This window comes from Dioscorea cayenensis, unplaced genomic scaffold, assembly GCF_009730915.1.
Source record: "Dioscorea cayenensis subsp. rotundata cultivar TDr96_F1 unplaced genomic scaffold, TDr96_F1_v2_PseudoChromosome.rev07_lg8_w22 25.fasta BLBR01000230.1, whole genome shotgun sequence".
Classification (NCBI taxonomy): Eukaryota; Viridiplantae; Streptophyta; class Magnoliopsida; order Dioscoreales; family Dioscoreaceae; genus Dioscorea; species Dioscorea cayenensis.
The window spans coordinates 174773-191450 of NW_024086621.1; the positions used below are offsets into that span (position 1 = coordinate 174773).

At 42.2% G+C, this 16678-nt stretch overlaps 1 protein-coding gene and 1 non-coding gene across 2 annotated transcripts; one reads left to right on the top strand and one right to left on the bottom strand.

Moving 5' to 3' along the window:
- The first annotated feature begins 5026 nt into the window (after nucleotides 1-5026).
- Nucleotides 5027-9103, top strand: LOC120253862. The gene is made up of 3 exons (XM_039262077.1): nucleotides 5027-5825; nucleotides 7812-8050; nucleotides 8207-9103. The coding sequence occupies exons 1-3, from the start codon at nucleotides 5027-5029 to the stop codon at nucleotides 9101-9103; spliced, it is 1935 nt and encodes a 644-aa protein (XP_039118011.1).
- LOC120253870 lies at nucleotides 5408-5514 on the bottom strand. The gene has a single exon (XR_005534445.1). It is a non-coding gene; the product is annotated as a small nucleolar RNA R71 (small nucleolar RNA).
- Nucleotides 9104-16678: the final 7575 nt, after the last annotated feature.

Sequence of the window (16678 nt, forward strand, 5' to 3'; positions counted from 1 at the left end):
AAGGGCACAAAGGCAGTCACATCTTAATGTTCCTTCTCTTTGTGAAGATTGCAAGATCTCTCGAACACGCATCAATGAACAAAAGTCTGATATCCTACCACATGATCGTGTGCCGTACTATGTGGCCTCATGAGGAGAATGTTTGGACCGCGTGTGTGAAAAGTACTGTAGCAAAGTACTATAACAAAACATTATAGCAATTTTACTGTAACAAAATTGTTGTTCACGTGCCCGCGTCGAAATTCCACGCGCCCACGTGGAAATTTCTACAGCCCATACGGGCTCATGAAAAATCCACATGGACGCGTGGGGGCACGTGACAGACGTGGTTTACGCTTATAAATAGCCCTCTTGCCCTATTCTTTGACATATTTTGTGCGGCTCTTGAGGGGTGAGATGGCTAGGGTTTGGAGAGAAGGTCTTTGATGATTTGTAGGGTGTTCTTCACCAACTTTGATAGTTTCCTTCGCTGTCATAGCACTTGGGAAGCCACCGGCGACCTAGCTTCGGAGAGGAATCCTTCAAGAAGTTGAACTACCCATCAAAGCCAATCATCACGAATTCAAGCGAGTTTTCTCTACAACTTTTGTTGCTTTTCATTGTATTAATTATTATTTTGTAACTTGTCCCATGGAGGGCTAAACCCTAGTAGATTCTTGGGCATGTGAACTCTAAGATCTATTCTTTTGTATTGATTTGCTTTATGTTCCTAGTTAATCCGAGTTGATTTTAGTTTTAACCTTGTGATTTCATTGCTTGCATGTGTTATTAATCTTTGTGATTGATCTACATTGCATGATTTGTTACTTTGATATGAGAGGTCTCCATTATAGTTAGAACTTCAAGGTTAAAGAGGGTTGAGAGGGTGAGTCATGAGATAGTGCAGCGTCCCCTTTCCCTTCCGATTGAGTGTTTCCTATCTCCGTATTCCCTAGACTCTATGCAACCATATTTGGTGCGAGGCATAAGATTGAGAGATTTCTCCACCGGGACCTTGTAGGGGGTTAGGGATCCTTCGCCAGGAATTAGGGTTGGATCTATCTTTAGGAATCGGTTTCACTCTTAGGTATCCCTACAGCTTATTGTGGTCATATAGGGTGTGAGGTGTTGAGATTGAGAGATTTCTCTGCCGGGACATTGTAAGGGACTAGTACCAATTGCTTGGAGGTAAGGACCGATTGTTCTTGGATTATCTTGACTCTTTAGACTCGGTTTAGAAGCATTTATAAAGTCTTGAACTTCATGTTAGATCCTAGGGGAGCATTACTCGGGTACCTTATCTTTATTGATTGAGATCTCCCTCTATTTTACCATCGCATATTCGTCTCCAGTATTTATTTCTTCGGACATTAGATCACCACACCTTTCCATTTATCATTAGGCTACAAAGCAAAGAAGAAGTTAGTACTAGTAGCCCTGTTCCCTATGAATTCGACTACCCGACTCACCGGGTATTTTATTACTTCGACACCCATGCATTTGCGGTTCACACACGCATATTCGGACGTGTCAGTGTGGTAGACCGGCTTATTTTTACAAAGGTCAGTTCAAGTGGGAGCATAGAACCCTGACTTGATATTCATTAGGTAGCCGAAGCCACCATATGTTGAACCAATGGGTCAATGTCAAGGGCATGAGTACCTTGGGGCTCTGGACTTAGACTTGGCCATGACGAGGTTTAGAGAGTTTAGTTGTTCTCTTGCTTTTGAGTTTGAGATTTACAGTATTGTGTTTCTTTGTAGTGTCATCTCAAATTGGTGGTAAGCGGGTAAAGCCCCGTTGTTGCTCTTAGCAGGGCAGTTTCTCATAAATTCGATTTAGCGCTAGTATTATGATTACTTATTATGAAACTTATGCTATTTACTTTGTTATACTTATAATTGGAACTATTTTGATTTACATATTTATGGTGGAAGCTTTGCATCATGTTTAGGCTATTTTCATAATTTGGAACCAATTGTTCAGTATTTTGTGGTTTTGAAGTTGTAAAACCTTAATTGAGGTAGAATGCCTTCTTACTCTATCTTTTTGTTATACTATATTAAAGTTTGATATTATATGTATTCATGCTCTAAACTAGTTATCTTATTAGTTGATAAGTGCTTGTGTATTAGTAATACGAAGTATTCTTTTCTTACGATGAGCATTACTTTTCTCAGATTCTATTGCTAATACATGTGTATTTGTGTTCTTTTGTGCATTTAAGGTTGTAGAAACAAATATAAAAGAAAGAAGCCAAATTAGATTACGAGTGCACTTTGTTGATGAAATCTTGGAGTGAACAAATGAGTAGACACAAGTTGTGCTCAAAGACATGTGAGTATGTGCCAGCCTCCGTGGTTTTCAAAGAAATATGCAAATTGGAGGGGCACAAAGCCAGTCACACTCATGTGTTCCGACTTGTGAAAAGCTATCAAGATTATCGTTAAATGTGGTTTTGTTTGAAGATGCAATGTGATCTATAGCATAGATGTGTGCCCGTTTATGTTGTCTTGATGGAAAGTGTGGATTCAGGAATATTTTGGCGGAGTATCAGTTTCACTGTAGCAATCACTGTAGCAGTACTGTTGACATGCCTCAGAGCATTGATTTCCTAGAGATTCACACGAGCGTGTGGAAATTCCACACACCTGTGTGGATGCCCCATTCTAGCCCTATTTAAGTCGCGATTTCAGTTCAATTTGAAAATCCTCTTTTCCATCTTTTGGCTTTCTTTTCTCTATCTTTGGAGGCCCCCGCGGCTGGGGTTTGGAGAGAGTTGAGAGGGTGAGTTGAGAGGTAGCAGAGTGTGCCCTTTCCCTTCCGACGTGATTTATCCTACCTCCACATTCCAAGAGTTTTTTTTTGCAGTCACAATAGAGTGAAGTGCTAAGAGACGAACTCCACTGGGGCTTAGTTGAGCAAGCGACAGAGTGAAGTGTTGAAGTAATCCTTAGTATCTAGGGCTTAATTGTGACTAGGGGTCTTTCGCCTGGACCAAAGGGTTAGATCCATTTTAGGAAATAGAATTTATCACTTGGAATCCCTAGAGCCTAAACAACCTAGCACAGTGTGAGGTGTCGAGACTGAGAGATTTCTACACCTGGGTATAGTGTAAGGTTAATCATGGTTAATCTTAAGTTTTGCGACCGTGTGTTTAAGGATCTATGATAAGAGCCAAATGTATGTATTTATATGTTGGTTTTGGATATGCTTGCATGCTATTTTAGATTAATTAGTGCTCGTTTTTCGCTTAGATTGGTTATTTTCTTGTTGCAGGCCTCAAAGAAGTTAAATTGTGCTCGAGAATGCAATTGTAGTGAAATCAACACCAAAAATCATGTTCTCGAAGCAAAAACACTGTTGCGGCTATGTAGCAAGGAACCGGGGCCCTACTTGGATTAGGCTGTGAACCTCGCGAGCACTGCGCACCCGCGCACCGCCCGCGTGGGCCGCTGGAGAATTTGGTGCCAGTTACTGCAGATGATTCACTTTAGTAAAAATGCTGTAGCTGGTACTGTAGCTTAGCATTGTAGCACCGACCCGGGTTTTTGCGAGCGGAAAGACAGTGAGCCACGCGGGCGAGATGCGGCCCGCGCGCAGGCCGCGTGACTCGGGGTAGATGATTTTTATGTAAAGATAGGGCTTATTTTGGGGGATCTTCTTCTTTATCCATCATCATATCTCTTTCCAATATTGGAGGCTCTCGGCGGGGGCAACTTTACCGGAGCTAATTGAGGCCACAACCGACGTTCTAGAGAGGGAAAATTGAGGGGAGAAGCGTCATTGGGCAAGATCTTCATCAATTCCACCTATGAGATGCTTGGAGACGACTTGGGAAGCCGCCCCTATTGCGGCGTTCATGGAAGACATCTGCGGCCTTCCTCTTCCTCCTCCTCCTATTGTTCTCATTGTTTGAGGGACTTTTTATATGCATTTGTTAGTTGTTTTCATGAGCCTATCTTGTGTAGTTTCTTATATGGACGGCTAAACCCCCAAAGTCACTAGATGTCGGTGAACCTTGGGGTGAACTTGTGTGTTGAATGCTTTGATTCGGTTAATGCATGTGGTTTGTTCATGGTTTAAGCTTGGTGCACTTTTATGTGTTGATCTTGCATGAGAACTTTGTATTTCAACTTCTAGGTTGTACTCGGTGCGTGACCATCACCCTTGTACTAGACACACCTCGCTTAATGGGGATGTATGTATGAGCACGCCGTGACCATCGGGTGTCTCATACCCCTCCAACCATTAGGGCTACACCTAGGTTGAGTTTCGGCCCTAATTAGAGATTTCCCTGTGTGAATTGCAATCGTAGGAGGATTTGGACGGAAGAGATTCCGTACCAATACTTGTATGGGATTAGGGATCATTACCGTGACCATCGGGATAATCTATCTTTGGATCTCTCTTGGCCTGAACCACCACGTGCTTAGCACTTCTAGCATTCTTCTAATCCTTAGCAACCCCGGGGGGATCCACATTCGTGACCTCCCTCACTTCTTGATTTCCACTTTCTTAATCGGTCTTTCACAATTACTCGCTTAGTTTTATTTTTATCAGTAGCCTTAAGCATCAAGTGATTTGTAGGTTAGATAACGAGTAAAAAGGAAGTAAGGGTAGCTCCTTGGGCCCAGGGAATACGACCCTCTCGTGCTCGCACGAGAGGTATTACTTGACGACCCCGTGCACTTGCGGGACATTCATTAAGTTTTTGGCGCCGTTGCCGGTGACCCACAAGGAATACTCAGAAAACTCGTAGCTTGTTGATTTAACCATTGTTTATTTTATCCTCTTGTTTTCTATCTTTCTCTCTTGTAAATATTTCCATTTGCACACTTTTATCTTTTTACCCTAATCTCATGTTGCTCTTAACCACTGGCTGTTAATTCTGGTGCGAGGTACCTATCTTATGACAAGAGAAAGACCGACAAATCTGGTAGAACCAGACAGTGAGATTGATAGGACTTTCCACAAGAGGTTGAGAGAAGGAGCAGAAAGTTTAGGGCAGTAGGAAGTACAGATTGAACAGAGTGAACCATCAGTTATGGTTGAACCTAGGAAAACCTTGTCTGACTATGAGAGACCGCAATTCACCGGTGATGAGTTTAGCGTACAAGCCCCTACAGTTCCAGCAAACAATTTTGAGATTAAGGCAAGTACAATTGGGATGTTCCAGAACTCTGTTCAATTCGATGGTTTAGCCGATGAGGACCCTCATGCACACCTGTCTCGTTTCCTTCAAATCTGTTCAACTTTTAAGATTAACTCTGTCTCAGATGACGCGATTAGGTTGAGATTGTTTCCGTTTAGTTTACGGGGTGCAGCATACCGTTGGCTCACTTCACTGGCCCCCGGGTCCATCACAACTTGGAAGGATATGGTTAAGAAATTCCTCGCTAGATATTTCCCACCGAGCAAGGCAGCCCGATTGAGACAAGAAATATCTTCTTTCCGACAAGGTGACTCAGAAACTTTGTTTGAAGCTCATGAGAGGTTTAAGGATCTCTTGAGACAATGCCCGCACCATGGTTTTGCATCTTGGATTATAGTGCAGATATTATTTAATGGGCTAAACTATCAAACCCGACAACTCATTGATGCCGCGGAAGGGGGTTCATTGAGCAGTAAATATCCTGAGGATGCAGAGCAGTTGATTGAAAGCATGGCTAGCAATGAATCTCACTGGAGCACTCGAGGAAGACCACAGAAAATAGTGAGGATTTATGAGGTAAATGATACCACCGCCTTGGCCGCGAAGATAGAAGCACTGACTAAGAGGCTTGATCAGTTATTATGGGATGAAGCTCAAATAATGGAGCAGTCCTGTCTTGTGGTACTTGTGGGTTTGCACATTCAACTGTACAATGCCCTATCTCTATTTCCTCCACAGGGCTCGTTGAGGCAAAGTGGATTATGTTGGCGGTGGTCGGAGGGGCCAAGGAAAGCGACACGGTCCCACATTTAATTCAGGGTGGAGGAATCACCCCAATTTTTCATGGAATAAGGGGCCACAGCAACAAAGACTACCACAACCTCTGGGACCTCAGTTTCAACCTCAGCAAGATCAAGGGAAGAAATTTACCACTGAAGACGTGCTGCCAAAGTTTATGATCAACACTGAGGCAAAATTTCAAAATATCAATAACCAGTTAACTCAACACAGTGGTTGATAAGTGCTTGAGTAGACATATTTTTATATATATTTTACATGCATTGAGCATCATTTTTACTGTGGTTTATGTCTAATATTGTGTATTTGGTGTTCTTTTATGCATATAGGTTGTGAATGCCTTGAAAAGTAAAAAGGAAGCAAAGATAGGCTATAAAGACACAATGTTGGGAGTTCTTGTTCAATTCAAGGACCAAGACACGTGAGCAGTTCATAAACGTGGAGATGTGTGCCAACTTCCAAGAAGATTCAAGTCAATTCACTATTTGGAAGGGCACAAAAGCAGCCACATCTTCATATTCCTTCTCTTTGTGAAAAGTACTGTAGCAATTTCACTGTAGTGGTACTGTAACAAAATTACTGTTCACACGGCCGCGTGGAAATTCTTGCAACCCACGCGGGCGTGTGGAAAATCCACACGGGTGCGTGAGGGCACGTGACAGACGCGATCTAACGCCTATAAATAGCCGTTTTGCCCTATTCTTTCTCATCTTTTGTGCGGATCTTGAGGGGTGAGATGGCTAGGGTTTGGAGAGGAGGTCTTTGTGGCTTTGGAGGTGCTTCATCACCAACTTTGATTGATTCCTCCTCAGTCATAGCATCAAGGAAGCCACCGGTGAACCTAGCTTCGGAGTGGGTCCTTCAAGACGTCGAAGCTCTCGATCAAGGCCATCAGTTCATATATAAGGTGGTTTATTTCTATGGTTTTAATGTACTTTCATTCATTGATGGTGTGTTTTGTATGTTGCTCCATGGAGAGCTAGAACCCTAGAGGGTATTTGGCTTGTGAACCCTAGGATTCTCATCTTTTGTGGATTTGCTTAGTGTTTCTATTTAATCCTAGTTTGATTAAGTTTTAATCTTGTATTCTCATTACTTGCTTGTTTAATTAATCTTTGTGGTTGATTGGATTTGCATGATTTGTTACTTTGATGTGAGAGAGGTCTCCATTAGAGTTAGAACTTCAAGGTTAAAGAGGGTTGAGAGGGTGAGTCATGAGATAGTGGAGTGCCCCCTCTCCCTTCCGATTAAGTGTATTCTATCTCCGTTCCTTAAGCTCTATGCAACCATATTTGGTGTGAGGCGTGAGATTGAGAGATTTCTCCCCCGGGACCTTGTAGGGGGTTAGGATCCTTCGCGGGGAATTAGGGTTGGATCAATCTTTAGGAATCGGATACAACTCTTAGAATCCCTAGAGTGCTTTGCAGTCATATGTGGTGTGAGGTGTTGAGATTAAGCAATTTCTCCACCGGGACCTCATAGGGGACTAGTATCGGTGATCGGGAGGCCGGATCCGATTATATTTGGATTTCCACGACTTAACTTACTCATCATAGAAACACTTTGCTTATTCGGTACCTAATACCTGAATCCTAGGGGGAGCATTGCCCGAATACCCCACTTTTACTGATTGAGATCTCCATCCATTTTACGCTTGCATATTTGTCTCCGGTTTTCATTTCTTTGCACATTAGATGACCACACCTTTCCATTTATCATTAGGTTAAAAAGTAGAGAAGAAGTTAGTACTAGTAGCCCTATTCCCTGTGGATTCGACTACCCACTCACCGGGGTAATTATTACTTCGACACCCGTGCACTTGCGGTTTACACACATATTCAGACGCGTGTCATTGGTCAATTCAACGAGATAACCACAGTGTTAAGGAACCTCCAAGCATCGGTCCAATCACTCGAAAATCAAGTTGGGCAACTAGCCAGGGCAAATGCTGAGCGACCACAAGGTAGCCTCCCGAGCAATACAGAGCAGAATCCAAGGGAGCACCTCAAGGCCATCACTCTTAGGAGTGGGAGACCGTTGGAGACAAGAGCCGAGGATTTCTCAAGTGCCAAGAAAGATGGGGTGACCATTTTGGAAGACCCCGAAGTGGCTGAGCCGGTAAGTGGGGAGAATAATGACAACCAAAGTGAGGAACCCGCTAAACCATCAACATCGAGGGTTCCCGAGTACAAACCCTTTGTCTCTTACCCAGCTAGGTTGAAACAAGAAAAGGAGGATGCTCAGTACATAAAGTTCCTCAACATGTTCAAGTAGCGGCATATAAATATTCCACTCGTTGAGGCATTAGCCAGAATGCCTAAGTACGCCAAGTTCATGAAAGACCTTCTTACCAATAAGAGGAAGCTTGAAGAGCTTGAGATAGTGGCACTCCCTAGGAATTGTTCCGCAATGATTCAGACGAAGCTTCCAAAGAAGTTGATTGACCCTGGGAGCTTCATCATCCCTTGTATGATCGGGGAGGGCATGCAACAGAAAGCACTGGCCGACTCCGGGGCCAGCATTAATGTAATGCCATACAAGTTGTTCTTGAAGTTGGGATTAGAGAATTTGAGGCCCACGAGAATGATGGTGCAACTTGCAGATCGATCAATAAGGAAGCCCAAGGGTGTTGTTGAAGATGTACTTGTGAAGGTGGATAAACTCATCATTCTTGTGGACTTTGTGATACTTGATGTGGATGATGATGTTGATGTCCCACTGATCCTTGGGCGCCCATTCCTTAATACTTCTAGCGCTCTCATCGATGTAAAAGGAGGGAGAATGATTCTCAGAGTGGGAGAGGAGAAAGTCATTTATACACTTCGTGAAGCAATGAGGCAAACCTTGGATCATGATGACCCCTTATATTTTACCGATGAAACTGATATGGTTATCTCTGATTGTATGCAGGAAGTTTTGGCTATGAACCCATTGGATGAATATCTGGAAGAAGTGGACAACAAGGAGGATAAGATGAAGGTCCCTGTTTCCCCTCCAATGCAACATGTAAGCTATGTGGGAACAGATCCGCCACCAAGTCATAAAAAGAAGAAAAACATGAAGAAAATGTGGTGCAAGGTGAACAAAAAGCTAAAGGAGGGGACGACAGTCAAGCTAACGCCACCAAGGGAGGTAGACCGTCTTTACTTTGAGGGGAAAGGCATGTTTTGAGTATTTTCATGCCTCTCAATGAGTTTTCCATCATGGAACACGTCTCTTGGAATTGGAGGTAACTCAACTTCTTTTGATCCACCTTGAGCACGAGGTAAGGTAAGCCGAGCTAACGACGTTAAACAAAGCGCTTCATGGGAGGCAACCCAAGGTCTTATATTTGTCGTTCTTCATTTTTTGTTTTCTTGAATTTTGATTGGTGTGTTGCTTATGTTCTTGTGTTTGTTATTGTGTAATCTGTGTTTGTGTGTTTGTTTATTAGTTTGATGATTATCCTTGCTCTCTTATAGTCTCTCTTTGTTAAGTGTTTTGTGATTGTGTTTCATGTTCAATTCAGTGAGTGAAATGTTGTATTTGAATTGTTTTTGCGGTTGCAAAGGGGACATTCTTATTTTTTTATGAGTTTCCAGGTTTGCGCGGGCCACGTGCGGCCCACGTAGGCCACTGTCATTGGATCCCAACCCCTCGCGGGTGCCCACGTGCCAGCCTGAGCGCTACGTGGGCCGCGTGCACCCCGCGCGGCTTGCTGCCTGCGCACGTCCAGGTACTCACGGGAACTGGGCGCCCGCATAGTACCCGCGCACTGTGCAGGAAATGCCTTAAATGGCTACCCCTTCACTCCTTCTGGCCACTATTCATCTTCATCTTGTTTAATTGAGTTCTCTCTCATTTCTCCTCCGATTCCCCTCATTTTTTCACCGTTCTTTTTCATTTTCTCTCCTCTAATCTTCTCTCCTCCCCTTTGTATCCCGAATCCCACCATTTATTTTGAGTTTTACCGACTTTCTCGCCAGATCTACTCACCAAGGTATTTCATGCCCTAACTTGAGGCAGGCTTCATTTCACACTTAATCCATAGATTTTTTTTTTTTTTTGAATGGGCTGAAAACTTTGTGGAATGTGTTTCAATTCTTCTTGTGAACTTCTAGCTTGAATCTAAAGCTTTGTAAATTTTGATTGCCACTTTTACAAGAAGAGACTCTTGCAATTTTTTTCCCGAAATTACTGTAGCAATGACTGAATTTCAGCATTCTAACTTCATTATGCATTGTTTTCATGGATTTTTGGTTTGATGGTGCACGTATGGTCTTGTAGGGATGCTGACCAAGCATTTGGCCTCCAGAAGAGCAAGGAGAAGCTCTCCACCACCTGTTAGTGAGCCAAGATTTACAAATGAAGCCCACAAGACACGATATGCCTTTTTGTCAAGGAAGGGATTCGGCACCATTAGAAGAAATTATTGGGGAAGTTTCTTTACTCCGTCCCTTTGTTTTTGTTACATATCTAGCACCATGTATTGCTGATTATTGTACATTGAGGGCAATGTACAACTCTAGGTGTGGGGATGGGGTATTTTATACCTTTGCATGCATGGCAACCAATGATAGCTTTGATCTAATGTTAAGGACTTCCTAGCTGAAAGAAGGATAGATATGAGTTGCTATTTTTGTTATGATTTGTGAAATGAAGCTTTATTCCTACTTTAGTGCTTTTGGTAAAATTGTCTAGCACACGCTTCTACCTTGTTCATTCCAACTAACCCATTGCCATGACTTAAGATGTTAGGTTGTTAAACTCTACATTCTATGATCAACCAAGAGCTCCTAGCACTCATGTATTTTTGCTTTTAGTCATAAGTGAAGTTTTGCATGAAGAAGGTTAGGATAAATAAACTAAGACTTGTATGCATTTGTAAATAAAAAAAAATAAAGAGTCTATGTCAGTATTCCTCTGCTCGTGTAGCATGAATGCGTCTATGCAGCTTGTAATCGAGTAAGTTGGGTGGCTCTTGTGCCTAATCAGCATGTGCATCCATCTCTATCCTCATGTTATTCATGTTTTGTTTGCTTGAGGGCAAGCAAAAACTCATGTGTGGGGAAGTTTGATAAGAGCCTAAATGTATGTATTTATATGTTGGTTTTGTATATGCTTGCATGCTATTTTAGATTAATCAGTGCTCATTTTTCGCTTAGATTGGTTATTTTCTTGTTGCAGGCCTCAAAGAAGCTAAATTGTGCTCGAGAATGCAATTATGGTGAAATCAGCACCAAAAATCATGTTCTCGAAGCAAAAACACTGTTGCGGTAATGTAGCAAGGAACCGGGGCCCTACTTGGATTAGGTTGTGAACCTCGCGAGCACTGTGCGCCCGCGTGGGCCGCTGGAGAATTCGGTGCCAGTTATCGCAGATGATTCAATGTGGTAAAAATACTGTAGCTGATCCTGTAGCTTAGCACTGTAGCACCGACCCTGGTTTTTGCGAGCGGAAAGGCAGTGAGCCACGTGGGCACGACGTGGCCCACGCGCATGCCGCGTGACTCAGGGCAGATGATTTTCATGTAAAGCTAGGCCTTCTTTTGGGGGATCTTCTTCTTTCTCCATAATCTTATCTCTGTCCAATATTGGAGGCTCTCGGCGGGGGTAACTTTACCGGAGCTAATTGAGGCCACAACCGACGATCTAGAGAAGGAAAATTGAGGGGATAAGCGTCATTGGGCAAGATCTTCATCGATTCTACCTTTGAGAACCTTGGAGACGACGTGGGAAGCCCCCTTATTGCGGCGTTCATGGAAGACATCTACGGCCTTCCTCTTCCTCCTATTGTTCTCATTGTTTGAGGGAGTTTTTTATATGCATTTGTTAGTTGTTTTCATGAGCCTACCTTATGTAGTTTCTTATATGGACGGCTAAACCCCCAAGGTCACCGAATGTCGGTGAACCTTGGGGTGAACTTGTGTTGTTGAATGCTTTGATTCGCTTAATGCATGTGGTTTGTTCATGGTTTAAGCTTGGTGCACTTTTATGTGTTTATCTTGCATGAGAACTCTGTATTTCAACTTCTAGGTTGTACTCGGTACATGACCATCGCCCTTGTACTAGACACACCTCACTTAATAGGGATGTATGTATGAGCACGCCGTGACCATCGGGTGTCTCATACCCCTCCAACCATTAGGGCTAGACCTAGGTTGAGTTTCGGCCCTAATTAGTGATTTCCCTATGTGAATCGCAATCGTAGGAGGATTTGGACGGAAGAGATTCCGTACCAATACTTGTATGGGATTAGGGATCATTACCGTGACCATCGGGATGATATATCTTTGGATCTCTCTTGTCCTGAACCACCACATGCTTAGCACTTCTAGCATTCTTCTAATCCTTAGTAACCCCGGGGGGATCCACATCCGTGACCTCCCTCACTTCTTGATTTCCACTTTCTTAATCGGTCTTTCACAATTACTCGCTTAGTTTTATTTTTATTAGTAGCCTTAAGTATCAAGTGATTTGTAGGTTAGACAACGAGTGAAAAGGAAGTAAGGGTAGCTCCTTGGGCCCATGGAATACGACCCTCTCGTGCTCGCACGAGAGATATTACTTGACGACCCCGTGCACTTGCAGGACACTCATCAATCTCCATGACTCATTAAGCATTAGTTAGGGAACATAATAATTTGTCTTGCACTTGAAATAATAGTCCTAGGGTGAGCAATGTCTGGGTGCCCCATTTATCATCGATTGCCTCTCTTATCTTTTATTTGCGCCTCCTTCTTCTTTTCTTATTTCTATTTGTATTGATTCTTATTCACATCATTATTGATTCATCTTCATTATAGTTAAATAGCAAATCTTTGTGTTTCTAATCATTATTCCCTATGAATTTGACTACCCACTCACCGGGGTATTATTACTTCGACAAACCCATGCACATGCGGTACACACGCAAAAGGGCATTTGTCTTAGTAAAGTATCATTTTGGAGATTTATTTTATTATTTTTGGTATATTTCTGTTAGAGTTGTGCTAACCCTCCCCCCATGAACTTTAGCTGCTCAACCCTCTTTCCACTTTCCAGGCTGTTGTAGGTAGTCAGTGTGGCTGTGTGGCAGCCTGTTGCACATTTACTACTATTTAATCTTTTGTGTATCTTTTCAATTCATGTATGTTATTTTGGTCATGCACATGTTGTTGATTGTTGGGTCCACTAGTATACAGAGAACTCTATTGTATGGTTTTGTATCTAACCAACTCTTAAACTCTTGGTGTATTAGTTGTGTTGCTATTGTTAGTGTTGCTTTCCTATTTATTTATGAACCTCTCTATTTCTATTTATCGTTGTTGTTGTTGTTATTGTTGTTGTTGTTGTTGGTGTATCATTGTATTTCTCTAGCATGTATCTGTGGTAGATATTGTTGATTTCAGGTTTTTAGTTAGCCTTGCGACATCCCGAAGGTTAAGTGGTGGAGTGTCCCTCCTTGGGATCATCGCTGCGGTTGTTACGTCCCGTAGGCCCACGGGTCAGGGCGTGACATTAACATTCAGGGTTCACGGCTTTTTATTATGAATGGATTCAAATTTGTCATTTTTTCATTTATTGAAAGTAATTGACTAGAGTATGAGTTCTTGTTCACATTATTTGCAAGATATACAATATGGTGAAAATAGTGGTTTTGCCCTTTGCTATTTATCGACTATATACCATCTGAACAATGTGTTTTTTTTGTGTGATTAGGACCATTGTGACCAACCATTTAGCAAATATTCTAAATAGACGTTGCTACTTAGCACCATTTGTGGATACCATACGCCATTTGAAGGAAATGATGACGTGAAGGCACTAGGAGATACTTTGATGGACACCATTTAGCCAGCATATGGACATTGTGCCCATAGTCCAAGAACGCAGTATACTAGATGCGTTAAAGCAAGTATTTGATGAGAGGAGTAAAATATTCAATTTGGGGGATAGTCATCTGTAATTCAAGGTTAACGATGTTTTATTGATATTAGGATTACAATGTGATGGCACCGCAATAGACTTCAAAAGAAAAAAGGAGCATTGCTCATTTAAGGAGGAGTATTTGACCAAAAGAGTAGACTAAAATAGGGGATGCCTGGTGAGGTCTTTTATGCATCTGGTGCTCAAGGAAGAAAGTGTGAAAGAAAAAAATTTTGTGAAGCTTTTATTAGTGTACGTCAGGGGATCGCTATTTTTCCACAAGTTTTTGTTCGGCACCAAAATTGGGATGACCTATTAATACTAAGGCAATACACATAGGCACCTGTTACTCATAATTGGATCATGGATGATGTATCCATCACAGCTGCCCATGTGAAAGACAAGTTATCTGGGAAGAAATCAAGGAAGGGATACCTAAAAGGTTGTATTATTGCTCTCAACATTTGGTTTTATAAAGTAATAGGCATTGGGAAGAAGATTCACTTTGAAAGCTAGAACACCATGCATCCTCTGTTATGGTGAAGGTATCTTTAAGAAACAAGCTAGTGTCAGTGCCTTGATTGAGTTACTAGAGGGGAAGGAGGTATGTATATTATAGAATGTACTTTATACTATTTGGCTTTCTATTCTAATATTACAATATACTGCTCACAGCTAAGTGTATGAAATCAATATCCATAAGTGTTGTTCTATAATACATCTACTTGTTTAAAATTTATAATAATTGTTTAGTATGTTGTATACCTATTTATTTTGTGGAATAATTATTTTCTATAATTTTCTTTTGTACATGATTGTGTTAATGTTTGTTGTCTTTTTCTAGTTCGTTCCCATTGTGGCAGAGAGATAATCTGAAGTTGACCTCATTGGCTATGGAAAGGTTGACAAAAAAAACACAAGGATGGTTTTAGAGTCATCTGATGCTAATGAAGAACCCAAATTTGTAAGGACAAGGCCAAGAAAAAGAGATGAAAAATTGAAGGAGAAGCCCTCTCACATGAAGGTCAACATAGTAGGCAGTCAGAGAGCACACACAAGTAGTCTACCTGAAAGTCACTTTCCTTAAGTCCCATGAGGAAGGCCATGAAAGATGAGAAATATGAAAATTTGATGGATGTGTTGATAGCACTTCTTGAGAAGGCTAGTGTTCTTGAGGGGAAGAGGATGCGTCTAAGGGGAAGGATGAGCCACTAACACTTGAATGTACAAATTATATTGGCCATTCAATTGGTCCACCCAAATACAAACTTCTGTTCCCCAGCCAAAAAGGATTAAGAAAGTGGTCACCAAGACACAACTAGCTAAACCCCCAATGGGGGAAGTGTTAGAGGGTCCCAATATGAGAAGCCTATTATGCATGCATTAAGGGTAATTGCATCCTCATACCTAGCACCTGCTTCGTCAGTAAAAAGTGTCCCTGATAAGTGCTTGTGCAATAAGAATGTGAAGCGTTCTTTCCTTATGATGAGCATTACTTTTGTCAGGTTTTAGCGCTAATACGTGTGTATTTATGTACTTTTATGCAGGTTGGGTTGTGAGACCGAATATTTGTGAAAGAAGCCATTGTAGATCGTTTTACTCATTATTTGGAGGAGATTTTGAGAAGGCTCAAATGTGGAGACATGAGTCGGGCTTAGAATGCTAGAATGTGTGCCAACCTCCTTGTATTCGAGCTAAGGCAATGATTCGGAGGGGCACGAAGGCAGTTACATCCTAATATTCCGGCTTGTTCATATTTAGCAAGATCTCCAACAACGTGATCATTTATTGAAGAACCAAGATGATCTACGACGTGAACGTGTGCCCGTTTACATTACCCCGATGAAAAGCATGGATTCGGGAGTATTCCGGGGCATTACTGTATCATGATACTGTACCAATTACTGCAGCAGGTATTGTTCACTGCCGGCCGGAGAAGGAACAAAACAGGCGAGCCACATGGGTGTGTGGAAATTCCACACGGCCGTGCATTAATTCCACAACCCCATGTGGAATATCCATAGGGGTGTGTGGAATCCCGATTCCAACCCTATTTAAGGCCGATTTCAGCCCGATTTCAACATTCTTTTCTCCATCTTTTCCCCAACTTGAGAGAGGGTTGCGGCTAGGGTTTTGAGAGGTACTAGCTAGGGATTTGGAGAGGTTCTACAGCTCCGACATCGTCATCTCTTTGGAGGAAGGTTGGTGAGGGAGCCTCCGCCGGATTAATTCGGCAAGGCATATCTTATACCGGATAAGAGGATCTTGTGACGAGTAGAGGACTCTCCACAAGACCATCGCCACGACTATCGAGGGGGTTTTCCTATGGATTGTTTTCTTTTACATTTGATTTCATTATCATTTGTATTGTGCTCCATGGAGAGCTAAACCCCTAGTGAATACTTGGGTATTTGTGAACCGTATGATGTATTAGTTTCATTGAATTTTTTTATTACGCTTTCAATTAATTGATGTTATTGTGAGTTCCAATCTTGAATGTTTGATTGTTTGAATACTCCCTTAGAGTGACACTAGAGTTGAGAGTTCATGTGGTAACCCTTGTGAGTGAGTGACACACCACGAGAGTTAGACAAAGCTTGATTGGAGAGGATTGAGAGGGTGAGTCGAGAGGTACAGAAGCGTCCCCTTTCCCCTCCGGTGTGATAGATTCTACCTCTGTTCCTCGAGTTCTTTGCGGCCATAATAGAGCGAATGAGCTAAGGGATGACCCTCTGCTGGGGCTTAGTTGCGAGTGCAACGGAGTGAAGCGTTGAGGTGATTTTAGCATCTAGGGCTTAATTATGGTTAGGGACCTTTCTTCTAGACCAAGGGTTAGGTGTACAATTTGGAAGAGATTTAT